This window comes from Coffea eugenioides, chromosome 4 (genome assembly GCF_003713205.1).
Source record: "Coffea eugenioides isolate CCC68of chromosome 4, Ceug_1.0, whole genome shotgun sequence".
Classification (NCBI taxonomy): domain Eukaryota; kingdom Viridiplantae; phylum Streptophyta; class Magnoliopsida; order Gentianales; family Rubiaceae; genus Coffea; species Coffea eugenioides.
The window spans coordinates 9,422,613-9,449,981 of NC_040038.1; the positions used below are offsets into that span (position 1 = coordinate 9,422,613).

Genomic DNA, 27,369 nt, shown 5'->3' on the forward strand with positions numbered 1-27,369 from the left:
CTATCTCGAGTGTTATAATTAGAATGAGTTCTCATTCATACACAATAGAATACATCTAAAAAGGGTTTGGCTGACACTCACTAAGAGCTTTTATTTTATTTTTTTATGAAATATAATTTGGGAAAATATCTGTAGAGAGTGCAATAAATGTACATAATAAATTAGGTATAGTTTAGATATACTAACGAGAATAAGTATGGGAGATTCCTCAGAATATAGCTCTTTCCGAAAAAAAAATCCGTCAAATATGATTATTTGGAATGTGTGTATAAATCTATTCCTCAGACATATTTGATGGATTTTTTTTTGGAAAGAGCTATTTTCTAAGGAATTGCCATCCATCTACCAATTACGGGCATAGAGTTTTTTAAACTAGTGTCTAAGTTTCCACATTCTCAAAGTTGACACTAACGTAGATGATCAATGACTGTTTCCCTCAAAACGGCAATTTATATTTATGATGATGATCAATACAGCAGTAGTAGTTGCGACCAAATGCCCAGAGAAGCTACATAGCCCGTGAACCTTCACAGTGGGATTGAATCCCTCGAGTGAAGCGAGTCAGAGGCGGATAAATCTAGTATTCAGATACTAAAAGTTCTGAAAAATATTATTATTTTAAATAAAAGATGGACTTCACTAATAATGTACATCTTGTTCAAATATTTTATAAGAAAAACGTAATATTAAATAATCAGAAATCCAACTCAAAAGTAATTGGCGATTAGAACCTTTTTGATTAATCAATTTTCTATGGATTCCCACTCCTTTCTAGATTTTTTTTTTTTACTTTTTGTTGTAGGCCGTAAAAGTTTGCACTATATGCTGCCGACAAGCAAATATAGCATTCCTTCTATTTTTGTTTCTTCATTGGAAAAGATTTATCGATTTCATGGCATATGAACTTTCATGAGAAAACTACACAATAAAAATGTAACATTCCATAACTTCTTGTTTTTGGGTATTTAAATTATTCCACAATTCATAGAATCTCTGAATTTTCATTTCTGTAAATGTACATAAATTTGTATAGCTAGCAGTGTAAAATGACAAGGTGGATTTTGACGTGAAACGCTACTTAATTATGATTTAAATGTTGAATAAATCCCAGGTTAATTCTTAATCACAACCGATTAAGAATGTCACTAAGAAAGTCATTATTGCTTCTGTGACAAACCAAATAGTCAGAGAGTTTTGCACCATTGTGATTAATCCTCTGGACCATTTGTAGGGAGACACATATGGGGTGGTTATGAGTCCTGTCAAAATCATGGGTTTATAGTCTCAAAGTATCTTAGATTAATTAAGGTGTATTCTTAGCTTCATAATTATGGAATTCACATAATGGTGAGGTAAAATCAATATGCTGATTTCTAGAAGAGTCCATCAGCCGATTTTTCTTGAAAGTTGACTATGTTGATATTCCTCAAAAGTCATTTCCCAATTTTCCACCATACATCTATTTTTGGATGAATATGCTCTTAACTTTCTTCATACTTTCTATTCCACAAGATATGCAAACTTGATAACACTAGACAATAATGTCTTGCTTGGATCTCGTTTAAAAGAAGATTTGATTTAATGTCTTCAAACTTCAAACCATTTCTGTACCTCTACTAAAACCCTTGCTTATAATTAATGAAATGTCTTTCTTGTAAAGATCTGCATGCATCTGCATGACAATTGACAACTAGGCTTAGAGAACGAGGAGAAAAAAGCAGTAGTTTTATCCCTTTTCAGCTTTAAGTAAATTATTAGTAGGTTAGGATTATTGCCATTATATATATATACACACACATCATACATCTTGATTTCCATCAAAAACCTCCAACTGGAAGCTCCCAGTCATGATGGAGCAGAGGCTGCCATTATTCCAGACTGTCATGAAATTCTTGAATTATGTCTTTTGATCATATCACTTGCAACTTTAAGCATGAAATTAAATTTTCTCAGTGCCCTCCAAGTTTCTCTTTTTTCCCTCTGGTAAATACCTTTAAATTTCTCTAGTCCAAGGGAAATGAGACTATTTTTTTTTCCATCTCCCCCCCCCCCCCTCCCTTTCACAAGTATTAAAAACAAAAAAAGCCCAAAAGCATATGATAAAAGGAAATTAATTAAGGAAAGAATTAGAGGAAAAAAAATAAGGTGAGGAGTGAGTTTTTATGCGTGCTTAAACAGCCAAAAGGAATGCATTTCGTAGTTGCATTGTAAGTTTTCCATTAGGTGATCACTTCTTTAACTGTACGATATTTGTTTTTTAGTCTCTGTTCCAAAACAAAAAAAAAATACATTAAGAATATTATATATGTAGCCAAATATGCTTCTCATCATCCATATAAATACATGAGAAGAGAAGCAACAAAAAGTGCTGTAGTTTCCAATGCTAAGCCGTAATTAGTTCTCCAGAAGGAACCAGCGATTATTATTTATTAGAAAAGAGCCAAGGCAGAAACCCTTTCCTGATGCTAAACCAAGAAAAATTATCTTCCCAAAAGTTGAAAACCACAAAAACTCTGCATGCATGAATCAAGCATAACATTCTTGTTGCGCATTTCTTCGTGTTCATGAAATGAAATATTCATGGATAATATAGTCATGAAATAAAAGGTAACCTTTTCAGCTACACTTTCAGTACATTGCTGCAGATTGAAGTCACGATTTAACACTATGATCATTTTAACAACATTTAATTCTTCTATCAGTTGCATTCTTTCTCTCAACTAAACTGGAACACGTACATAATTAACTAGTACAACTCATTATCTACAACTTGTGCATGCAGATAATCTTGTTCGGGCAATGCATATATCAGGGAATTAATCGGGATGCAGGAAATATGTTTGGTTAGAACCTAGAATTTGGAAATGTAAGTGTTCTCATTATCATCAGTAATAAACCTTTTCAGAGTGGTTATAATTGCATCCCTCTGATATAATTTCAGAGTACTGATCTCCTCCAGCTGAAAAGAAATCAATGAACGGCACACCAGTCTTTGTCTGATGATCATGCTCCAGTATTGATTCTTGTTCCACTTCCTCGTCTTCTTTTCTTGCAACATTGTCTATCACTTCACTTCTGTTAGAGTCAGCATTCACTTGAAGAAAATCATAAAACTCCACTGGTTCATTTTTATCTGCAATTGAATTTATAAAATCACCAAATAATGATCGAGTCTATTCACGGAAAAAAAGTCCTATAATGGAAAAGGATTTACAACTTGAATACCTTTATCACGGCTCATATTCATATCATGAATATGTTTTTGAGACAATAGCTCCTTTAGATATGGAGAACAAGTGCTAAATGTTAGAGGGTACTGATGAAGCCTTTGAGAGTAATTATTCTCAAAGAGTATTGGACTGAAGCTACATTTGATCTGATTACTACTTGCTTGCATGTCTTGCTTTGGCGACTCAGATTTCTGCTGATCAGTTCTTGATGCTTGAGCAGCTCTTTTTGCATACATTTTTGACCTCTCTCTGCATCTCCGAGCCATGATAACATGCCAATGATTCTTCACTGCATTATCAGTTCTACCAGGGAAAAGTCTAGCAATTATTGCCCATCGATTCCCATGTATACGATGAGATGCGAGGAGGAGTTCTTCTTCCTCTTCTGTGAAGGGGCTTCGATTGATTCTTGGATCTAACTGATTAAACCATCTCAACCTACAACTCTTCCCTGATCAAGAAATACACCTCGTAAGTTGATGATTGGTTTAATGTAATATTGAATAAGTGACGTATTTATCATTTAGAAAATAGATCCACTACACAAATTATAGTTGATATTACATTACACCCTTGTAAACATGACATGCACAATATTTTATTTTATTTTATTTTTTTAGGTCTTAGAAAATAATTCCACTACACAAATAACATGTATCCTTAGAAATAAATACACTTAGCAAATTAATAGTTGGTTTTAGACACTTGCAAACCATGACAAGCACAATTGAACAACTTTCTTTTTTTTTTTTTTCTTGGGTTTTGCTAATTCAATATAGCAAATAGAGATATCTTGAGGCCGAATATATTGCATGGGGTTGAGATGAACATTCACCAGATCAAAGGTGAAATGTAACATTCAATGTATAGTACTCCTACAATTAGTAGATGAATTTACAATCCAATAATACATTACGTGCTTAAAGATTGATTCTTTGTCAATAACTTTTTCCTCTCTCTCTTTTGTTCTTTTCCACTTAGCCCAACATATTACTGTTACACTTTCTTCATGAATGTCAAAACCCTAATCACTGTTCATGAGATGAAGCCAACCAGCAGTGTTCAACTCTACTTTTTCATTTCCTTCTTTACTTTTTTTTCGTTAACTGCCCTAAATTTTGCATCCATTTTTGGGAGGTTGGGGGATGTCAGGGGTGTAAGATGGTACAAGTGAATTAATAGAAGAAAAATAATTTGACTTGATACAAAATGATTCTCACCTGATCTTCCTTGTAGCTTTTCAGCTATGGCGTTCCAATTATGAGGTCCATATTTTTCCACCAACTCTCGTAGCTTCTCATCCTCAGCAGGCCTCCAATGGCCCCTGCTACACATCTGGTTATCTGTTTATCACCAGTATGTATATGTGTGTGTATATATATATATATAAGCCGCCAATTTTTATCCAGAAAGCACAGCAAGATAACCACCCATCCAGCTTTTATCAAGGTCTTTCCAAAATCCTTGTTTCTTCTAGCTATCTTTCTTGCTCTTTTTGATGTTGATGAACTAATATTGAAGTTAACAACTCCCCACCTCACCACCCCAAAAAACCGAAACTAACATACAACAAAAACAAATCACACAACACAAAGAGAACAATCGGATGATAACACGGTGATCAAGGGACAAAGCCTAAAGGATGCTCTTGAACAAATTTATGAGAGTTTGTTTCTTTTTCCCCTACCAAAAAAAAAAAAAGGGATTTTAAGAAGAGAGGAAATAGTGTAAGGGGAAAAAAAGCCGATCCCAACAGAAGAATATAAATAAGGGGAAGATGAGAAGTGTTTTCCGTTAGAGAGTGGGAAGGTTTGGACAGACCTTCACCAGCGATTGATGCAACGTCTAGGCTAACTAATTAAAACTCACCCTTGAACTATAACTATATTCATATTCCTCTATATATGCCTCTCACCTTCTAAAACTGTAGTAGTCGTAGTATATATGGGGAGAGAAAATGAAAGATACATATGAGAGGGTTGCTTGGTGGGGTGATTTTGGTTCTTCTTTCAACGTCCTTCCAAAATTCTAACCTACAACTTCTACTTGTAACCCACCTAGCAGGAGAGAATTTTCTTTTCTTTCTAACCGTACATGCAACGTTATACTAACTTGTCTATTATATTATATTACCCCAACACCCCCCCCCCCCCCCACCAAAAAAAAAACCAAAAAAAAAAAAGGGAAAAGGGTTAAAATTTTACATGCAACATCTGTATACTGTACAAAGAATTTCCTTCTTTCTTGTTCTAAGTTCTAACAACTTAAATGCCTACCAGGTTTATGTATGGTTCAATGGCTGTTGACCACATTTGGGAAAATTTCCAACCTAAACCGTAAGCCTAACCAAACCTTGAACCCCAAATATGGATTGGAGTTTGTTAATTTCTTCCTTTGTCACATATATCAGGTGGGACAAAAGTATTTTTTTTTTTTGTGCTGGATTTATTATTATTGATGTGTACTTTTATAGTTGAAGGAAAGGTTGATATGCTAGTTAGACCATTTTGATAGGAATTAATGGTGTTTTAGGTCCTCATCACCTTTCTAGACCTAACTAATTAACAAAATTGGCTTACAATCTCAGAACTGCACGTGGAAACTAGTAGATTAAGAGATCCTTTAATTATTTCTTTCATCATTTAACAGTACGTTATATTGTTTTCATGATAAGCAAACATCAAATCTTTCGTTTTTAGGTTTTTTTAGTTGATGTTTGATCGAGCATCATTTACTATTTGATGCATGTCCCAACATGCATTTGTATAAATTGAAGTCTCCATTATTACACCTTTTTGCTCCCAAGTTGCATGATCCATACAAAACAAAAATTTTTGCTTAGGAACTTGGAAACATAGATCAACAACGTAACTTCTACATGGTTGGCTTGTTAACAACCTGGACCAAACTTTGCTGCTTTGGCACCAATTTAGATAATTATTGTGAAAAGGCAACAATAATTACTCAAAGCAAAGAGTAATTAATGCCACTTTAATTAAACTACATTAGCTGGCCAGAACTCTCAATTAAAATGTTTCTTGCTGCACAGAGTTTTCTATGGAAAAATCACATCTGCGTTTAATTTGCATTAAGTCCAAGATAGATATGTTTAATTAGAACCATATTTCAATATAACCTATTTGTTGTATAAATATTTTGCCTTCCTGCAAAAGTTATACAATAGATGCTGAATCATACATATATAGACAATTTTCTTTTCTCTTTGTTTTCTTGGTAGAACCACTAATAATTGTTCGAGATTGTAAGACTCCTCGTCCATGTGAAACTCGACAAGTTTGAAGCTTTAGGACAGAAACAAAATAGTTACGTTTATATTTGATTTCTAGTGTCTAGGAGATAATAGTAACAGCATGAAGAAAATAGAAAAGAGGATGGTCCACAGTGTGAGATCAATTTGGTAGGACCTGAGGAGATGATTAATATGACAAGATGAGATTTCATGAATTAGATGGATGAACTTTGATGTTCACGGAAATGGATATTTGGGTACATTATTCTCGAAATTGATTTAAAAAATGGGGATGGATCAACAGGCAATTTTCAGGGAAATGGGGAAATGTCCCAATTGGAGTAATGAAAATGCAGTTTTCTATCCAAAAAAAAAAAAAGAAACAAGAAAAAGGCAATTTCACAATTTGGGTTAATCACACAGAAACTGCTCACTATTTGCTTTGAGAAACTTCATTTCACAAATATCTTTGTCCTATTAACCTATTGGAGGGTAACTTTTTCACTTTAACTTATTTTTCATTGGAATAGTACATAATTATCTATGATTCTGATATTCCCAACCCCCCCCCCCCCTCCCTCTTAAATAAGAAGGAGAGGGGGACAGGGAGAATGAAGATGTTGAGAATCAAATCCCTCATTTAATGACAGGATAGAAAATTGTTAGGTGCTGGACTACATCTATATTTATTATACAAATATTTGTTTGTTACTTCCCCACTACAAATTTAAACAAGCAAAAAGAGAAAAAGAAAATATACCATTGAATTATTGATTATTTATTTTTTGGATCAAACATAACGAACATATCTTCTGTCATTGACAGTTGACTTGTCATAGACTATACAATGAAGAAATTCAACTGCAATCTAACATCCAAATACTGCATACCTAAGAGAACTCTTGCAGACTTTTCCAACATTTAGACAGTAAAAAATAGACTTCTCTGTTGACTGTTGGCCTACCATTTCCCCTAAACTTCCTCAGATAAACTGTTTGCTTGTTTAAAAAGGGATACCCAAAGCCTTCTTCATTTTTCACCCACCATTTGTACAAACCAGACAACTGCACCTCATGATACTGGTAACTGTCACTACTAACCTTAGCCATTTTCTTCAACTAACAAACCTTCTCTCCATTTCTTCCCCCATCCCTCGTTGTTAGTAATTTTGGTCTGACTATTCAACATCTTAAACATAATTAATGGCATTTTTTCAGTGAAAACTGACATTAAAAGCCAAATATTCTGTTCTCTTACTTTCATAGAATATATTACAAATGCACGCGAGTTTGTTTTTTTGGCATAGCAGCCTAAAACCAATGGCTCTTAAGGTATGTAGATCATTCGCAGCATTTCATGTACGCATGCAGTTTTGGATGACTGCTCAACAGCTTTACCTAATTCTCTTCCGATCATCAGCTAATTTTCCTGTACCAACCAGAAATATTAACTGTTTGATTGCTTCCAAAACACACACACAAACAGAGGAGACGTTAATACGTTATTCTTTGCCATTGTTTGAATATATATATATATATATATATAGGATTTGCGATCAAGGAAAGAATTGAAGTAGAACTAGGAACTTCTTCTGTCATGGGATCGGAAGTTCATATAACGTGGATCGCTGGTTGCATAGCAACTCCTCACTCTTTCTGCATATTCCAAATTTAGCTGATGGGTTGGATTCCTTCATGGACATGATAAGGATTCTCCAACTTAACCACAAAGCCTACTTCTCTGATTTTGATTCCACTACTAATCTTCCTGGTGACAACTGACAACAGGCCAGCTCCTTTAATTAGGCACAATACTGGGGTTACGAGCATCTGTAACCTCCTAAGATATGGCAAAAACCTGCTAAACTCCAGGTGATTGAAACCAAGATAGGAAAAGTCATAGTGGTATCCGAAACACTTGAGATAATTAAATGCCTTGGATAGGGTTAGCTTGGTTCTTCAATAATGTCTAATTAGTTCATTAGATTGGACTTTGGTGGACATAAGCTTGTTTGATGATTGTTAGAAGTGTTTGTCAGTATATCTGATTTGACTAATGTTTGCCAAAATCTGGTTTTAAGGTTTCTGAGACGAGAAGTCTTCTGAACTTCTCAACTGCAAAACTGCTGAAAGCTAACAGCCTAACCATCTGAGAATTACGGACTTAGGCTTTCCTAGGATCAACTTAGATGTACACCTAACCTTAATATATACACCAACCTGACCTAATGATACTGCCAATTAGACCAATTCTGCTTTGTTAGAAACTTGTTGGTTTTGGTCAAAATACCATCAATTACAACTGTGTACATTCTAATTTCATGCTCCGTGTCATTTCATTAAATTCTTGCACGATACAAGGATATTCAAAATTGATCTACCGCAAAGAATTGGAGGCTAACAAAACAAGACACTAGCATAGAAATACAATGTCCTTGGAGTGTAACTTACTTTTAAGATTGTGGACATTAGGTAGAGGATAAAGATGTTAGCGTCATTATTGACATAAATACATTTGTTTACACTTTACATCGATATTTATACAGCCCTTGATGGCATCTAACACCTTTGTCTTATTATATTAGATCATAGATGCCTTTTCCATATGTTTTATGTAGAAAATGACCTCCCTTTTTTTTCCTTGTGGATTGGGAGTAGAAGTCGCACATAATAAGCTTTGTTGACTAAACATGGTAGGCAAGATATGCTTCGTAAAAGCATTCTTGTCAAATTCGAGGTTAAAGAGAAAACCATCACACATATGATGGAGATAATCAAAGTTTCCAAGCACTTAGCAAGATGTCATCTCATAAAATTCAAACTAATACTAATGCAAACCTCAAAAGTTGAATGATGAAAAACTTAATTTTGACCAATGGCACAAGTAGTAGTTACAATCAAAATTGATAGCACTGAGAACAGAGGCACTAAAGTCCATTTCTTTCGGCTCAAGTGTAGATTGATATCAGGGTAACAATTTCACCAAGTCCAAAAGGACTGTTACACATTGTCGGCATTAGATTTGATTGATTGGGCACAATTCCCTCATAAGTATCACACCTCAGCTAAATGCATATAGGAAACCTAACGATTCTTTAACACTACGCAAGACTATCGATTGTGACAGTCACCAAAGAAAGTCCACTAACAGAAATAGCTTCTACTTTTCAATCTTGGAATTCCGTGCTAGGGTTTGAAGTGGTCTATTGCTTGCCACAACTCATGCCATATATCCAGGAAGCTGATTATGATACTTCTGCACACAGTAGAAGAATTGTCCTAAAGTGCAGATAGAATTTAACAAGTTTTGAGTCCAATGTGCAGTTGAACATAATTTTATGTTTCTTAACAGGATATCGAGTCTGAAAAAGAAACCCTTTGATTTGATCGTGTATGTGAGTTCTTCTTCTTAATGAGCAGCAACATCTGATTTTACTAAAGTTAAGAGCTTCTTGTTTTCTTAAGGTGAATTTTGTGTTATTGCTGCCCTTGTCCAATAACCCCGGACGAGGAAATCTAGTGAGGAGTCCCAAAATTTTCAAGCTCAGACTGGTTTTGCATTGGAAAGAATGTGCCGAACGTCAAAGTGAAGTGCGCAAGTTTCTCTGAGGCCAAACCAGGTGACGTTGTTTTTCACTCAGCCAATGCTACAATACAAGATAGATTATTTCTTTCAGGATTTTTTCGTTTGGTTTTTCTCCTATGCTCATGAAACATTTTGGTCTCAAAGTCTCGACTTAAGGGAAACTGTTTCGATCAAGGACAGTGACGGATGCAGAATTTTTAAGTTAGGGGGACGAACAGTCGAGCAGGGAATAACAAAAAAAAAAAAATCGTAACAAATGAAGCACACTAAAAGTAAATATCCAATTAATTAACTAATTAATAATTTTTTAATAATAAAAGACATCATATAAAGAAAAACTTGAAAATAAGACTTGTCTTTAGGAAAATTGAATATTTGAGATGAGTTAGATGTTTTTACTTGTATGGTTCTTTTTAAATTCGAGTATAGAATGTCACAATTCAGGGGTGCAATAAATGTGAATATATGTATTTATATAGTAATTTAGGTTGAATCACGTGTCTAAAAGTACCCCTTAATGGGGTATTCATTAGAAAAATTCATAAAAGGAAAGAATAAATTTTATATACACTGTCAGTGTATGCACTATTAGGATTGGACGGATGATATATAAATAAATTTTGAATTTCAAAATTAAATTTTGCACATGTGTCATATATTTAATGGTGATAGTGTATGCACTAGCAGTGTATATAAAATTAATCCAAAAAGAAATCCATAAAAAGAGATTAAGAGTTTGTTTATATTATGAACTTACATAAAGAGAGAAATTAGTGTTTACTTAAGGTTATATTTGAAACTTAACTTATTAAGATTAAAGTTGTAGCAATGGCAAATTACAAGCAATTGTAAGTTGCTTTTAACACACGGAAAGTAGAGTTATTGTGGAATACTTATGAATGAGTAATTAAAGAAACTGATCAATGCAGCTAACGACCTGGGGGCAAAGTGATAGAGTTCTAATTAAAGTTCAAATTCTATGGGAAGTTTTTGGAAAGTTTTGGGGGGCGGGGCCCCCTCTGTGTCCATCGTTAACCAAGGACGCACAGAAGAAGAAGGGTCATCTTTGAAAATTACTTACCACATCGAAATCAAAAGAACTGCGGTTAAGTTAGGTTCTGAAAGCGTGGTTTTTTATATGAATCAATGAGAAGACGTGATTGTTTTGATATGAATCAATGTCAAACCTTTTCGTGTAAATACTCGAACCCAACATAATATGATGCTAGTGGATTTGTGCCTCGCCCGAGGCGCCAGCATGCTCGGATTTAGACTCAAATATGGAATATTCTTTTCTTTTTTTGCCGCATCGATAACAGTTGTATAAGCTATTCTAACCTGATTTAAGGGGAGAGGAAGTATAATCAACGAGAAACCCGTCAGAAAAAGGCATTTAAAGGTGACAGCCACAATTAAATGACAAATATAGTAAGAGACAATGTTGAACCTTACCAACAACTCGAGAGAATATTGGCCTCAGATATGGAATATTCACATATATTCATATTCATGCACTATAAATATTTACTTCATAGCGAGTAATTGACATGACATTAAATTTATGAACAAATAATTTAACAGTAAAGGTGAATGATAATTTTTTATATTAAATTTATGAGCAAATAAGTAACTAATTGATATTAAGTGTACTTAATGTTAGAAGTCAACACTAACCGCATAAATTTAAAAAGAAATAGATTAAAAGACATAAACAGCACTATAAATTAATGCTGACCAGCATCCGCTACACGGAATTGATCATTGACGTGAAATTACGATGCTGCCCACACAATCACGGTGCCAAAAAAGGACCAAATTCACTGTCGATTTCCTCGTTCGCACTTTTATATCCTTACCAGGATATTTGTGGCGCCATTAGAAACCACTCTCTATTTGCTACTTTTCTCTCTTCCCACCTAGCAACCAACCCCCTCCACCTGAAGGCCGCGTCCTCGCATAGACTGTCTAAGATGCCCCGCTCTCATTCCATTGACCATCCCTCAAAGTCAAACACCTTGCTTTCCGACATGGAACCGATCCTTTCCTACCCCATTTAGCCCACGAAATATTTGGTTACACCCTGATTTGATTGCAATTAATTGAACTAAAATCAAGGGTCATCAATTACAACTTTACATGAAAATTATCCTACAGATTACAACATACAGACCTTGAAAGACTTCTAAAATGAAGCGGATCCTTCACCAAATAAAAAATCAACAGGATGATGTCTCAACACGCCCTATTGTTGGCCAAAAAAGTTGACGTCTACAAAGCTGACAGTTCAACTTCACGAGTGCAGGGCCGATAGGCGACAAAGGTGTTATCATTAGAGAAAGAACCAGGATTAAAGCATGTGATTCCTGTGTACTTGAAAGCCTTTTGCTCACTTCTGTCTCCCAAGACTATCTGTTACAGAATGCGATCAATGAAATCAGAACTGTAAAGTTCGCAATGATACAAAATATGCGACCGGAATATTTTCACACTCATTGTCAGCAATTTGTTGAAACATCAAAAAGACACTTGGCACAGTTCTAATAAACTCAGATTCACATCTCTGTAGTAATATCAAAATAAGTTGGAAGCTTTGTTATTAAGGCAAGCCAGCAAAGGCTCCCGCCATAACCAAGTCCGAAAAGGCCAGTGAATGCAACTAGATCAGGATGAGTAGAGAGGAAAGGTAAGCTCAATGAAAATACTTAAATGTTCCAATATTCCAGAAGATGTCTTTCACAAAGACACGAGAGATTTACATGACTCCAAACATAGAGAAGTTAGTATATCTGTGGGAGTGTTCGTACATGTTTTACATATAAACAATAACTATTGAAATCTCAATAAGAATATGCAATGTTTGTGCTCGAGAAGCTAAGCCTTTCCCAAACAGAATCTACAATGTATATTGCATCTGCACAGATAACAATCACATGCAGGTTTTGGTTGGCGAGACATTCTGTCTCTAACAATATCAAAGGTTTTCAGTCAAGCTTCACCGTCAACCATGAATAGAATTCTTGAAACATAGGCAGTCTCATTTAGTATTCATAAGGTAAAAGCTAAAACGCTTCTTATCAAATTGACTTGGCAAAGAAACCAGATGGCAATCTATATAAAAGTCAAGATAAAAGAATCAGCATACCGTATGTGGGGTAGGATAGAGATGTAGACTGTGATCATAATTCCAGATAATTGGTTGTACACTCAGAGGTAGGGGACAAAGGTGACTTTGATGTGTGATTGTAGCCACAAGCTGCCAAAAAATAATAATAATAAATGGAGAATACTGAGATTCAAGGTACAACTATATCAGCCAGGAATATGGCCAGGATGTTTGCACTCCCACTTGAACGAAAACAGCCCGCGTGCAGAATGCGGTAGAATGGAAGGAGTTGAGTTATTGAGTACACTCCACAACAACCTACAGTATGTTATGGTAAGTACACTCACATGCTCAAAAGGATCACTTGTTTCTTCTGTTGAAGGGGGCATGAGACAAGATCTACGCATCCTATAAAGCAGATCTTGGCGGAAAAATACAATTTCTTGTGTATAGAACTTGATTCTGGATTGACACAATTTAGACAAAAGACGTGTCAGTGTAACCGGTGGATTCCAGAGTTGAAAGCAAAGACTGAATCTTAAGGAATACGGAGCAGGGGCTATCCAAACCCATATATAAAATGAACTCAAGCAGCCAATACACGGAGGAAGCTGTCAAATGCACCTATCCTCAAAATTTACCTGCAAGGATTAGTAGAGAAAATTGCATTTGGAATGTGTTTCTGAAGTTCTTCGGTTATGTACTTTGGCAAAGGACATCTAGGTAAAACAGTTGAGGGACCTGGAAAAACAAAGATAACGTCTCATTTTGCAGAATTTACACAGATGAACGATGGAGATACTTTGACTATCTTCTCAACTTACCGACATCATCTGGACCAGGAATAAAAAGAAATCTACTTTGTTCCATTAGTCTTTGGTGGGTAGCAATCGCTTGCCCTAACTTTCCAAACTGCAACCTGCAAGTATGGTTGTGTTTTGATCCTTAGGTTCATTCTAGTACTCATAAGAGCTAAAACAATAAAATTAAAGAAAACCATAGCTGGTCCCCCACCTGAGACTTGAGAAAGAATTGAAAGAAAGATTACAAGGACGAGAGCAGAAATTTCCCATGAAAACAAAAAGAGAAGGAACCACGTCCACATTCTCGTAACCATCGAGGACTGTCTCCAAATTTGCCATGGTCTTCTCTAAGATAAGAGAATAGCCAGGTTAAACAGTGCTTTTTTTCCCTATCTTTTTTGGGGGTGCATAGCAGTGATATTTTTAAGACCAGCAATTAATAAGAGTTAAGGCACGTGTACCTCCTCATTGTCCAGCCAAATGTCAGAAAGTATAACAAACATGTCATTCACCGCCCTACTCTCCAACTCTGAAAGTCTCAGCTGTTTCCATAATTAGGGAAATACAAATATCTAGCAATCATGATCAGTTATTTATCAAGTATTATCAAATCTAAAGGATACTGTTTCCTCTTTAGTAAGTATACAACCACCAAAGAAGTCCACACCACTAAAATAGCTGAAAGACTTTTCTCTATCCTCTAAAGGAGGAAATCCACATGTTTTAACCTGCAAAACACAGTTGAAAATCAGGCTACTAATCAGGAATTCAACCAATGCCACACCTAATCCCGTCCCTAAACAAAAATGAAGAACAAGTATCGAAAGTCAAATTTGCTAGTTAGTGAACTATAAACCATTCGTTAAATTTGTAGACAGTTAAAGTGCGAAGTGGTTGTCAATGTTCTATGGCAAGGCTTCAAAAGTTCAAATCTAAATCTTATTGATCTTCTTTGGGCTTTAATCAAGTATTCAATTGGCAAGGACCCAATCCCACTACCTTTCTGATTAGTACACATAATCCAGTCACCATATGCAGCTGTAACAAGTCTGACTTCAAAGCTATCATAGCTTCCTGCTCAAGCTCATTTGTAACCTCGTATATTTTTGTTTTTGAATAAAATCCTGTGTCCTTAGGTTATACTTTACTTTTTAAAATGTAAAAATTAAATTCAAGTGTGCTTATGCCTCACCCTAATTATTTTTTAAAAAAAAACTCTACAAATATATTTCCCTTCTCCACCTTCGAGGAAACATAAAAAGAAAGAAAATGACAAAGAAAGGAAACACATTCCCCTTCTTGAACAATAGGAGAGAGCTATAGTTGTCATCTGCAGATTCAACAGCAAAGAACAATGAAACTCATTCATTTATCTTTTAGTTGGTGGAAGCCAATAGAACTGAATAATTGAAGAAAACATATTCCTAAGTCCAAAAGTCCTAATCAGGAACTTAAAGAGGAAAAAAAAAGGTGACCAGTAGGACAAGTATATGCTGAATCGTATACCAACAATGTCTGCAAGATCTCAAAATTGATGAGGTTGGAATGGTGTCTGGAAAGCAAAATTCAGAAAGAGTTTTAGTCCATAAACAAGAAACAAAGCAAATGCAAACCTGAAAAACACCATCCAAGAGCATCTCGCCTTCTGCTAAAACAATCGTGTTTTCTGAGAAGAACCCTGTAGTTATTTTGTACTGTTTTGTCAAAGAAAACAAGCATCCTAGGAAACCATTTGTGGCTTTATGCACAAAAAAGGATCATAAGATTTCAGCTAGCAACAAGCGAACTAAAAGCTGACTATTTAGCTGTCGCAGTATGTTTAACAGTCCAGAACGTAAAAAGATGGATAAGAACTTAAAGAACATTACTTGTTCAGGCAGAATGATGGCACCACATCAAATGATTCAGCAAAAACACTTTACAAGAAGTTTACTTTTTCGATAAGGAAAACCAAAAAAAAAAAATTAGAGATGAAAATCAACCAATGGTAGAAAACCGCACTAACTGAAGTCTGGCAATCAAAAGGCATATATGACATAAACAGGTGCACAAAAAATAAAAATAATAAAATAATAAAGAACAGTCTCTGGCAGAAGACCAAAAAGGTACAAAATTTGCATATTTCAGAAGAGAAAACCATTTTCAACCATATGACAGCCATGTATCCAAGCAACTAATGTTGTTTTAATTAATAAAGGATATTGCATTAGATAAGTCAACTTCAACAGCAGCATTTAGATCTTCCAGGTAGAAGTGCCCATCTTCTAGCTGAGATATTAAACCCATGATCCACCTCCTCCCTGTTTGCCCAACCAAAGATTGAATTGGAGATATCTATCACCATTTTATAAGATTAGAATTTAGCATTCGAGTATTCAATTAGAGAGAAATAGGCCTACTATTTACATATGTTTGCATCAGTATGCAAGAGAATTTAGGAGAATGTACCTCACAGCTCCCATAGTCAGAGAAGTCAGAACCAAAATTTGGCCTAGAAAAATGGGGATCACGAGAAAGTCTCTGGAACAACAAGAGAAACCTATCCCTATAGAGAGCCGCTTTAGCAGAAGCATCGCCATGAATTGGATTTTGGCCTGTATGTCTACAACCCCAAAAAAAAACAGAGAGAGATTATTACCAGCAGTAGCATATTAGGCTCATCAATTTAGTGAATAAAATTGAATGACAATTAATTGATTCCCTCAAAGTTCTTCTTGTCCTACTAAATTTTAATGATCAATCATCAGTTTTCCATCAGTACTTCACTCCTTGCACTCATGTTAACTAAACCATACAAAAGTGTCTCCTTTACACATATCTTTCTTTAATTCATGACCACTACATAAAATCCACATTTTTAGTTTTCTAAAAGAAAATAAGCCGAACAGTCCATAACTTTTTTGATCGCCTCATCCCTTAAACAGCTAAACAATCTATTTTGCATCAAATTCTCATCTCTTATCTATATATCATCAATAACTCAACATGAAATCATCAAACATAAACATAATAAAAAGCAGGATTTAAACTCCGGCCAAAAAAAAATGTCCAGAATTGCTCCAGAAAAGGGCATTTTTCATTGTTTCACCCAATCTACTCTCTGCTGCATTCAGATTATCTCAAGTATTCTTTAAAGCAAAAAAAATATTCATTTTGACCAAAAGAAAGAACCAAAAATCAAAAAGTTTTCGCCGGCCAAAAAGGATATATTTTCTTACTCGTAGAAAATCTTCTTAACAGGATCATAACGAAATTTTGGAATATCGAAAGCATTAATAACTCGAAGAGCAGAGCCTCCAACGCCCAGAGTAGCACTGTTGGGGTTTTCCTCAACAGCGGCTTCAGCTTCTAGTAAAAGGGTCACCACTTTATTCACCGCCTCTTTATCCAAAATCGACGATTTCACTGCCAAATCCATCAAACCAACATTAAATAAACATTCATCAATTAATCAACTAATTAATTACTTCAAGAAATTCAGAATTTCTTTTTTTTTTCCTGCCTGCGACTTACGAGAGAGGTGGTGGAGCTCATCGAGGAGGAGGTCAATGGCGTCGTCTTCGGCATCGGGGAAGCGGTTGACAAAGGAGAGGATTTCAGCTAGGGCTTCCAATTTTATTGTGTAGCCTCTCATCTTAAATTTTCTCTGCACTTTGCTTTTCAATACGGCGCTCATTATATTGTCTTTTTGCAAATTCTTTCTGGATTTTCGGTGAAATGTTTCTGGATTTGTTCTGAGATGGAAATGGAGGATTGCCACTCTATTATCAGTGTGTGACTGCGTGTGAATGAGGGAGGGAGAGACGAAACCCTGGATTTAGATATTGGGTCCGCCGGGGAGGGAAAATGGCGGGAATGCAAATTCTATGCCTTATTTGCACATTACCCCCTATAGTTTCTATCCCATCATCAATGCATCCCCTTACTTTACGGTCTACACTTTATACTACTTACCACTTACTCATATTCAAATTGTTTATACAAGAATATTTTTTTGTTTCAAGCAATATATATTTGCATTAAAGTACGCGTGTGATCAACAATGATCACACTATCATAGACCAATTCCTTATTAAAAAAATCTGAATAATTTGATATTTTTATTTGTTCATTAGAGGATATGAATGTGCTACTGAATTTTTTTTAAAAATTTTGTTAAGCCAGTAACAAAAGTCCCTAGATAATAGTTTGTTTTTGCTTTTTCACTTTACATCAACAGAAAGAAGTTGATTGATTAAATAACGTCTAAGCATTTCATATAAAGATTTGATAGTTTAAGTACCAAATATAAACTTTTGCAAAAACTTATGGACTCCTAAGATAATTTACCCAAGTTTTGGTGCTACTATGAGTAGTGCTGTAAGTTTGGTCGGTCTACTGTAATTATCAATGTTTCATATAATGACAACCCTTGTTAAGTAGTTTATAAGATAATTGTAAGGTTTAAGAGAGTAGTGACTAAATAGTTGTCATCTTCCAACTCCATAAAGGATGAAAATCAGGCATCATATGTGTTTTACCTTGGTGTAAATATGGCAATTAGAACAAGAATTTGCATTTAAATTTTGAATTATGCATTAGAATTTTATTAGCATCACAAAAGATAGAAAGCAATTGTTACTATACACTGTCAGTATATAGAATATTAATTCATATCTATATATATATATATATATATATTTAGGTTAATATTTGTCAAGTATTGCTCTGATAAATGATGGCTAGAGCTAAGTTGAAACCTCAAACTATAAGCACACAGGCAAGTCAAAAAGTTGATGATAGAAACAGATACATAATGATAAGAAATTTATACATAGCAATTCTTCTCATGTCCAGAGAAAAAGTATTCATACTCAGAAGATAGGCCGCATAATCAGTCAAACACAAACAGCAAAAAGCACACATAAAAGACGAAAAGTTTGGCAGAGAAAGATCATCCGAGTGCACTAGCAGACTCCACTGGTTTTCTTGTTTGATATCCTCCTCCAGTAGCTGGCTATTTCTCTTAAGTGATGATTATCAGGCTTAATTCCTTCAGTTTCATTTGCAACAGCGGTTACATGATCAATTTTAGTTGATACTCGCGGTGGTAGAGCTTCCAACTCCTTGTGATCAATTTTAGTTGATACTCGTGGTGGTAGAGCATCCAACTCCTTGAGAACCTTCTCAATATCAGAGACAAGTCTCTCTGCAAGGCTGAAATTGAAGTCTTCGCGAATTACAACTCGAAGCACGGCAATGTGTTCCGCATTTGCAGGCATTGTGTAGGCTGGAACGATCCATCCAAACCTTCTCAAAGATTCTGCTACTTGGAAAACTGTGTATCTGCTGCTGTCTTTCAGGGAGAAGGCCACTAATGGAACCCCAACATCTTTCGAGACAATGTCAAACCGGCCTGTCTTTACTAATCCGTCTTTGAGTGCCTTTGCATTCTCCATGCAGTTTACCATGATGTTCCTGTAGCCCTGAAAGAAGTATCAATGAACAAGAAGATAAAAAGTGAGAGAACTGAAATGGAAGTTTTTCTACCTTAAGGTGGACCGACATGAAAGGCAGATTACATGCGCTACCTCATCAGCTATATCCACGCAGAAACTAAAGGTATCACTTCAAAGATAGAACATACACACTCATTTGGTAGGAAATAGGATGCGAACCACCAAAAGATACTCGAGCACAACTTATGATAAACTCGTAAAAGTTAAAACGTAAATCTCCGAATGAAAAACAATGCAATTATGTGACAGAGATAATGTACTTTGATTATTCTTTATAGGCACTCCACGACAATCTTCCATGTCTCAAAACAAGCCATATCATTACTAAAGTTACCTCACAGCCAAGTCTTATAAACTGATAGTACTGGGCAATTATTTGGCTGGATCCTGCCAGAATGAAAGAAAAATGAATTATACAAATTTTACATGGAAACAGAATAGGCAACAAACAACCTATTATCATCAGGAGACTGATATGCCCCCATGTTGATTAATAGAAGACCAATGCATACGTCATAAATTAGTCCAAGTATAACTGCATAAATACTCGATGCATTATGATAGAAGAAAAGACCTGGTTCTTTCCTGATAAAACATGTGAAACACAGATGTTACCTTTAGAGAAATTGAGAGTAAATGTAGGTTGATCAGATCCAAGGTAGTTGATATGAAACACGAGCTCTTCTGGCAAATCCTCCTTGCTTCGCCAAACTACCCACCCAACACCTGCATACACAAGGCCATACTTGTGGCCACTGACGTTGATGCTTTTCACCAGTGGTAAACGGAAATCCCACTCAAGGTCAGGGTAAAGGAACGGAGCAATAAACCCACCACTGGCAGCATCTACATGGATCGGTGTGTCCCACCCAGTTTCTTTGTTTTTCTCGGTTAGGAGTTCGTTAAGAAGCTTAACATTCTCAAATTCACCAGTAAGTGTAGATCCCAAAATAGCTGCAACGCATATAGTGTTCTCATCCACCATCTCCACAGCTTCTTTAGGATCCATCACATAGTATCCTTCCTTTAATTTCACCTCCTTCAATTCAACTTCAAAGTACCTTGCAAATTTCTCCCAGCAAACCTACCCAGCATATATATTTTTAGAAAAGAAGATAGCTAACAGGCATTGGTTCTTAATATATACCCTGTGCTTCTATTGTGTTTTCTTATGTGCTGTGCCTCTATTGTTATTTATTTTTTCATCGTCTTCTAGGGGAGCAGATCAAGCATCATATGTTTTGCATGAAACGCCAAATTAAAAACATCAGGAAGATAAAATCATTCGCCTCTGTTGTTAGCTATTCTTTTAATTCAGGAAATAATAGCAATACATTTTTTTTAATGAGATGAAAGATTCTAATCTTTGTGCAGGCATGAAGAAATGCATACACAACAATTATTATTCTCATTTATTTAGTTTCTTAATTCCAAGCTTATGGCTTGCTTCAGTGGTTATGCTCATATTAGATCTACGATTTGTGACTCTATGCAAGAAGAAATTGAAGAGATACAAGCACAAATGCGAGCCACAAAATTAACTTAACTTTTCAATGCGAGCTTGTTCAAGATTAGAGAAATGCAGACTCAGTCCATCTCACAATAAAACGATGGTATTATTACATAGCCAAGAAAACAGTTTTTTACACAAATGAGCAAATTAATTATATCAATAGGAGCGATTCTACAAGCAAGCTAATTAGATTACCTGCACATTTGCCCCAGTAACAATGTTAGGTTTTTCATAAGGTTTGCCCTCAGCCTTTCTTTTGGCCTGCCACTTCCTTTTAAAAGCAAGACCAGCAAGCATTATTGCCTCTGATGATCCAACTGTGCCCACACCAATTGCTGTTTCATCATCTCCAACAGGGGCATTAAAGAGATGAGCTATCATATTGACACACCGATTCTGCAAGATCAGCAATCCTTTAATCCTTGGAAAGTGAGAGAAGCAAAAAAATTTTACAAGTGGTCGAGTAACTCAAAAATCAGCAAATAAGGAAACAAATTAGGCGCCAGTCATCAAGTGGATATAATGTTGAGGCCTTCATAAATCTCCTAAATCTTCTCCACTGAGATAGTCTTAACCACGAGAAACAGTTTCCAAATTAAAGACAAACTTTGTGGTAACTTCTAAATGAGCAGAGCAGCAAGAGTTTCTTCAACTAATACTTCAAGTTCTCCATTTCATAAGATAATATAAATATTGAAACAAGGTAAAAGAACAAGCAACATTCTTCCAGGTTTGATCAAGGATAAGAATAATAAGCATGCTACTTTACACTGGTCCATTCTCCATTTCTAATTATTATACTATCTTTCATAAAACAAATATCACATAAATGTAGAATAATCCTAGAGGTCTTGTGCTGAAAATCTATAAGAACCTAGAGATACTTTAGGAACAATCGCAGTGTAGTAGTAGGAAAAAATGGAAGCACAAGCTAATTGTTGACTGTCCAAATCCAGATAGCGTGGAAAATGAGGGACCTAGAGAGTCCTCATCTGGAGGCCCCTTGGATTGGTGTGACATACTCTAACATGCAGGGACCCCAAACATATATTCTGGTGTTTGTGTCACCAATCCAAGGGGAATTTCTCATGATTCCCTAGGCTTGAATTCCGGAAAAGGAAACTTGAGACTAATTTGCTTTAGTTTGATTAAGCAATGGTGAAATAGCTCTTGAGTGAAGCCAAAGGGAACATGATTTTTTGACTACAGAAAAAAGAACATGGATGTGATAGGGATTAGAAAACACTGGTCGAGTTATTCCCCAAGGAAGCTATAGAATATCACCTGTACCCCTAGTCGAAAGAGGTCTACCTACTGATTGTATTTATTAAACACTGTTTTAGACCCTAGGGTGAAGGGGACTTTCAACTTGGGACAGTCCAATGGAAGATATTGTATGGACTCATTCACTGGCCTCCATATATTACGCTAAAACACAATGGCATGTTGCAATTCACATGAAAAGAAACAGAAATTCCATTGAGCAATCCGCTTTTGTTCTTCTATGAACTCGAGGCGTCCCTAAAAGTTTCACAAATAGGGAAAACCAAAACAGTACTTAGATGAAAAGGATAAAATACAGATATCGACTCTAATAAAAAGCCTGCTTAAGTATCAGTATATTGGTTCTCAGACAAGTTGAGAGCATCAAAACCATTTTTGATTGATCAAAACAAGTCAAACTAAGGAGAAAGATGGATGAAGATGAACCTGGAGTTCAGTGGTGACAGGGTATTCATCCATGTCAACATAATTCTTGTTGATGGAGTCCATCATGAGTTTATCACACTCTGGCTCCATCCAAGTGGTCACAAATGACGCAAGATTCAATCTTGGATTACCATCCAGCATCAACTCATCATTCACAATCTGATATGCTGCTTCCTTTGGCATCGAATTCTCCGGCATCTTGAACCTTTATCCATAACCAAAATTGAACAAAGAATGCCAAAAAGGATAGTAAGATCAGACAGAATCTTCACTGAGGAAATATTTGAGTGAATCAACGATGAGCCCAGAAAAGAAAAATGATGGAACAAACAATAGGGAGAAGAAAAGTGCACCTGGGCAGGGGTGCACGCACATATCTGGAGGCAAAAGTATAGTACAACTGCTCTTTGGAGTCCGTTACGGCTGCTGTGATCACCATTTTTCCTTTTCTCTTGCTGCTTCTGATTCTTTTCTCTTCCTCTGTTATATATCCTTGGTTCTTTTAAATCTTTCCACTACTAATCCAGATTAAGGAAGATAAGGGCGATCGATCACAGTAAGATTGCATCTACTGAATTATTGTGTGGTTCTGATGTATGGAGAGGGGGAGGAGTTGGAGAAGATTTATATCAGTGCAACCAGAACTGTTCCACGTTTGGCTGAGCCTTTCCTGTCCGGATATGATGCTTGATCGGCAATTTCCTCCAAAGACAGGCAAGCCTCCAAATTTAAATGCCACCTCAAAATTTCAATGCCAGATCAAACATGATAAGAATAACATCTTCTCGAGTCAATTTTGTAGTGGTATGTGATTTGACATGAAAGCAGAAATCGTAGCAGTATTTCAACAGAACAGTCTAATGATTACTTTGCCAATACTGTGTCAATCGCCTCCAAAACCATTAACGCAGGAATAATATTAAAAAAACATAGGAATAATGTTTTATTAGTATTAAGGGCACGTCCAATGAATGTGTAATTAGGGAATAATTAAAATGAATCAATTTCATATAAATTTTGTTTGTTGCATACAAAAAATTTATATAAAATTTTCAGGAAAGTAGTTTGGTTAATATGATTATAGTAATTTGGTAGTTATAATACTTATGAGTGGTTATGAGTAATTATTATATTCACAAAATGCGATTAGATGATTAGGGTAAAAATTAATTTTTATAAAGGTAAAATTGAAAGTTCAAAGGATGATAAAAAATGTTTACATTTACTTCCATTGTTTAGGCAATATATATTGCATAGACTATTCATATGTTATAAAAATCTTAAATATTGAAAAATCTCTTGGTGATTAGAAGCCTTGTTTTGAAAAAAAGTTTCGCTCCTAATATTTATGTAGAGTTTTTCAGGAATCGGTATTTAGTTACCTATAAAAGTCAAAATTTAGAGATGAAAAAAAAAATATTTGATTTTCATGGTAGGCTTATTTTGTGCGTTTATGTTGTATCTTTAAGGCACAAAATGAAAAAAGCCATTTTTGCTCCTGAAATTTTTGTCATTCAGGATTCATGACCATACAGCTTTCGGAATCCCATTATTATCATGCCAAACTGGCCCTTAAGGCTGTAACATATAAAAAATTGAGAACGACACCGGAGTAATATATTACACCGGCACTGGCAGTTCATAGTGACACGTAACCGAAGTTAGGCGTCCACTCACCTCACCATGACTGCAGAAATTTCCTCTTTTTTTTTTGCCTTTTTTTTTGGGCCATTTGGCCTGGTTATTTTTTTTCTTATCTAAAGATTTCTTTCATATTTTTTCCTCAAAAAAAAAAAATAAGATTTCTACATATTCAAAGTGTTGTTTTAAATTAAAATTTCAGGATTTGGTTAGATTTTAAAATCCACCAAAACATGGGTATTTTAAAGTTTTTTTTTTTTACAGATATTGTTGTTTATGCTATAAATTTCAGAATTGGAAGGTTTTCATTTTCTTGAAATACAACCTTTTATTTTTGGTGATTAGCTGATTCTTGTGCAAAGGAAAATAGGCCACCTCGATAAAATGATTAAGAACCTTCATGAACACGTACGTGTTTCTAAGTCCCTAATCACACGTAATCAAATCAAATCTGTCCATTAAAAAATCTAGTGAGTATAATTTAAGATATTGCATTGGTCCAAGTGAAATTTAGAATAACTGAACAAGTGTGTCATGAATATCAATCCTGAATCTCCAGGCAAGTAGGCTGTTTCTTTTGTAAAGTTAATGAGGAGACAGCGTTCTTGGAATGGGCCACGTAAGGAATGGGCTTAACCTGCACTGATTGCAGCCACGCGATAAGCTTTTTTTTTTTTTTGTCAATCGTCATCCCTACTCCTACTCTATCCTAATCTAATTACGGGGAGATCCAACTGGACCTATGGGGGACCGATGGCAACAGAATCACCACCGGACCAAACGGGTGCACTACGCACCCCTCTGAATTTTTTGAAGCACCACAAATGTGATAAATTGGTGGGAGGCAAGGGTTCGCCTTAAAGGCTTGGTGGTGGCCACCAGCTTAAGGCTGATGGTTACCACGTGATAAGCTTGGCTTTCCTTCTTTTGCATTTATAAGACGCAATCAAATCCTCTAGAGTCTAGACTATTGAGGTCTCGGGAGAATAAAGATCTTGGAAAAAAAATAAAATAAAAGTCTCGGAATCCAACAAAGACGGAGGGAAATTTTTTTATTTATTTTTTTTATAGTTTAATCAGAAGAGGTTTAGAGAACATGAAGTACTAAGGTTGTGTTTGGATTGTATTTTTCTAGATTTTTTGTAAAAAAATTACTGTAACGATTTGATGTATGTGAGGTAAAAAGATGATGAGGAAATGTATTCACGAAAAAAACGTAACAATTTTTCGATGGATAATGGCTGTCCAAACACAGCCTTGTGTGTTTGGACAAAATATTTGTTTGGATAGGGTACTATTTAAAATATTTGGAATAATTACTGTAGTACTTTTTGTGATGTGATATATGTGGGATAAAAAGGTGATTGATAATATAAAAAGATAGATTGAAAAATATGTTTATGATGCAAGTGAAATATAATTTGGGATAAGTTCACTATCCAAACAAACATAATATTTTTTATGATGTTTAGTATGTGAGATAAAGAGTGAGTTAAAAAATATGTTTTATGATACAAATAAAATATTATTTGAAATATTTTAAATATCCAACAACTCCACCGAAAAAAGCTGTATCTTACCTTATCCAAATTGAAGAAAAGATGGCAAGGTGGTAGTATTTGTTGCTCAAAATGAGATTAGCTTTAAAGGACTGACCTTTTGAGCTGGAACAAAAAATTTGTCGTGTATTCGATCTAAAAGATTGCGAACAAGACTCGATAAGGGTTTGAGTTAAACATGCAAAGAAATGTCTTGAAAGATATCAACCATTTCACCTGGAGAATATACATGAACGAATGAATAGCGTTTGAGCTTTTATAAGCATCTTAAGTTGAACTTCAACTCTATTATATGCTCAACCTGTTTTTCTTTATGGTAATAATGATTATTACCTTCTTGATAATCGAGTCTGTAGCTCATATTAACTGACTTTTTAAGTTCTAACATAACCATATTAGGGAAGGCTCAATTTCTTGCAAGTTGCAGCCCTGCTAAAGATTATCTTTCCTCGCACCTGCAAGAAGGATGAGGGGCAGGACCCGTTCTAGATTGGTGTGGAATATTTTAAAGGGTAAAAGATCCGTGAGTCTCTAAACTATTGTTGTTATCTATTTTTGGTTCCTCATCTAAATTTTGTTTTCGATTGGTCCTTGAACAATAAAAACTGCACACTTTAAGGACTTGTGGTGACTTTAGGTATAAATTTGGCTTGATTTAAAGGGCATTTTTGTCCATTTATAATTAGACCTTCGGAACTAGACAATAAAAACTGCACACTTTAAGGACTTGTGGTGACTTTAGGTATAAATTTGGCTTGATTTAAAGGGCATTTTTGTCCATTTATAATTAGACCTTCGGAACTAGCATCAGGAACCTTCAAGAGAGGTAATCCTTCTAGTTTCCCCTTAGATCTCTTCAGGTCCCTCCTCCGCATAGTATAAAATAAATGCAGGTTTATTGTGTCCGGCAAAAAAAAAAAAGAAGTAACCCTTCCGATTTTTTTTTTTATACAGGATTTGTGAGGAAAAATCTAATGGTGTTCTTAAGAATTTGAAGGGTTACTTATCTTGAGGGTTTCTGATGCTGGTCCGAAGGTTCAATTATGAATGTACAAAAATATCCTTTAAATTCGGCCAAATTTATGCTTAAAATTATTGAAAGTCCTTAAAGTGTGCAATTTTAATTGTCCAAGGGCCGATCAAAAACAAAATTTAAATAAAAATTCAAAAGTAAACAACGACAATAATTTAGGAACTCCCCAAAATTTAGATAAACATCATATATCATAAACGAATTGCATATAACTTTTTTAATGTAAATGGAAACATTTGGAGTCCTGCTCACAGTATGGCTCAATTTTTTTCTATTAATTGTAGGACGCAAACGAATTGAATTCAACTGAATCATTTGCAAGTTCGTTTGGTCAAAATTCGAGTTTGAGTTTGATCTCACATTAATTGAGCTCCTTTGAATTTGAGTAGTTTGAGTTTGAATTCGAATTTGAACTCATACCTTATATGTAAGAGTAGAAAATTT

General features: G+C 35.2%; 3 protein-coding genes across 3 annotated transcripts; all 3 read right to left on the reverse strand.

The window, feature by feature from the left end:
- Positions 1-2,799: 2,799 nt before the first annotated feature.
- LOC113767342 (transcription factor MYB54) lies at positions 2,800-4,565 on the reverse strand. The gene is made up of 3 exons (XM_027311404.1): positions 4,451-4,565; positions 3,226-3,681; positions 2,800-3,133 (listed from the first exon to the last, which is right to left on the reverse strand). Exons 1-3 carry the CDS (start codon positions 4,563-4,565, stop codon positions 2,886-2,888), a joined length of 819 nt encoding a protein of 272 aa, XP_027167205.1. The 3' UTR covers positions 2,800-2,885.
- A 7,237-nt stretch (positions 4,566-11,802) lies between these two features.
- On the reverse strand, positions 11,803-17,735 carry LOC113768689 (DNA polymerase epsilon subunit B). Its single transcript, XM_027313142.1, has 13 exons — positions 17,485-17,735; positions 17,190-17,376; positions 16,420-16,573; positions 16,174-16,305; positions 15,585-15,662; positions 14,595-14,699; positions 14,433-14,513; positions 14,183-14,313; positions 13,993-14,087; positions 13,810-13,909; positions 13,516-13,630; positions 13,208-13,318; positions 11,803-12,474 (listed from the first exon to the last, which is right to left on the reverse strand). Exons 1-13 carry the CDS (start codon positions 17,645-17,647, stop codon positions 12,334-12,336), a joined length of 1,593 nt encoding a protein of 530 aa, XP_027168943.1. The 5' UTR covers positions 17,648-17,735; the 3' UTR covers positions 11,803-12,333.
- Positions 17,736-18,733: 998 nt separating this feature from the next.
- On the reverse strand, positions 18,734-23,445 carry LOC113767501 (glutamate decarboxylase-like). Its single transcript, XM_027311617.1, has 6 exons — positions 23,046-23,445; positions 22,693-22,897; positions 21,178-21,378; positions 20,085-20,553; positions 19,804-19,856; positions 18,734-19,436 (listed from the first exon to the last, which is right to left on the reverse strand). The coding sequence occupies exons 1-6, from the start codon at positions 23,129-23,131 to the stop codon at positions 18,918-18,920; spliced, it is 1,533 nt and encodes a 510-aa protein (XP_027167418.1). The 5' UTR covers positions 23,132-23,445; the 3' UTR covers positions 18,734-18,917.
- Between the last annotated feature and the right edge of the window lie 3,924 nt (positions 23,446-27,369).

Coding starts and splice junctions, on each gene's coding strand:
- LOC113767342 (XM_027311404.1), bottom strand. CDS start 4,565: ATGTGTAGCAGGGGCCATTGGAGGCCTGCTGAGGATGAGAAGCTACGA. Junction 3,682..4,450: donor AAAGCTACAAGGAAGATCAG/GTGAGAATCATT, acceptor TTTCTTGATCAG/GGAAGAGTTGTAGGTTGAGA. Junction 3,134..3,225: donor GAATATGAGCCGTGATAAAG/GTATTCAAGTTG, acceptor ATTCAATTGCAG/ATAAAAATGAACCAGTGGAG.
- LOC113768689 (XM_027313142.1), bottom strand. CDS start 17,647: ATGAGCGCCGTATTGAAAAGCAAAGTGCAGAGAAAATTTAAGATGAGA. Junction 13,910..13,992: donor TCCTGGTCCAGATGATGTCG/GTAAGTTGAGAA, acceptor TTGTTTTTCCAG/GTCCCTCAACTGTTTTACCT. Junction 12,475..13,207: donor TCTATCCTACCCCACATACG/GTATGCTGATTC, acceptor ATTCTGTAACAG/ATAGTCTTGGGAGACAGAAG.
- LOC113767501 (XM_027311617.1), bottom strand. CDS start 23,131: ATGGTGATCACAGCAGCCGTAACGGACTCCAAAGAGCAGTTGTACTAT. Junction 21,379..22,692: donor CTGTCACCACTGAACTCCAG/GTTCATCTTCAT, acceptor CTGATCTTGCAG/AATCGGTGTGTCAATATGAT. Junction 19,857..20,084: donor TACTCTCAATTTCTCTAAAG/GTAACATCTGTG, acceptor TCATTCTGGCAG/GATCCAGCCAAATAATTGCC.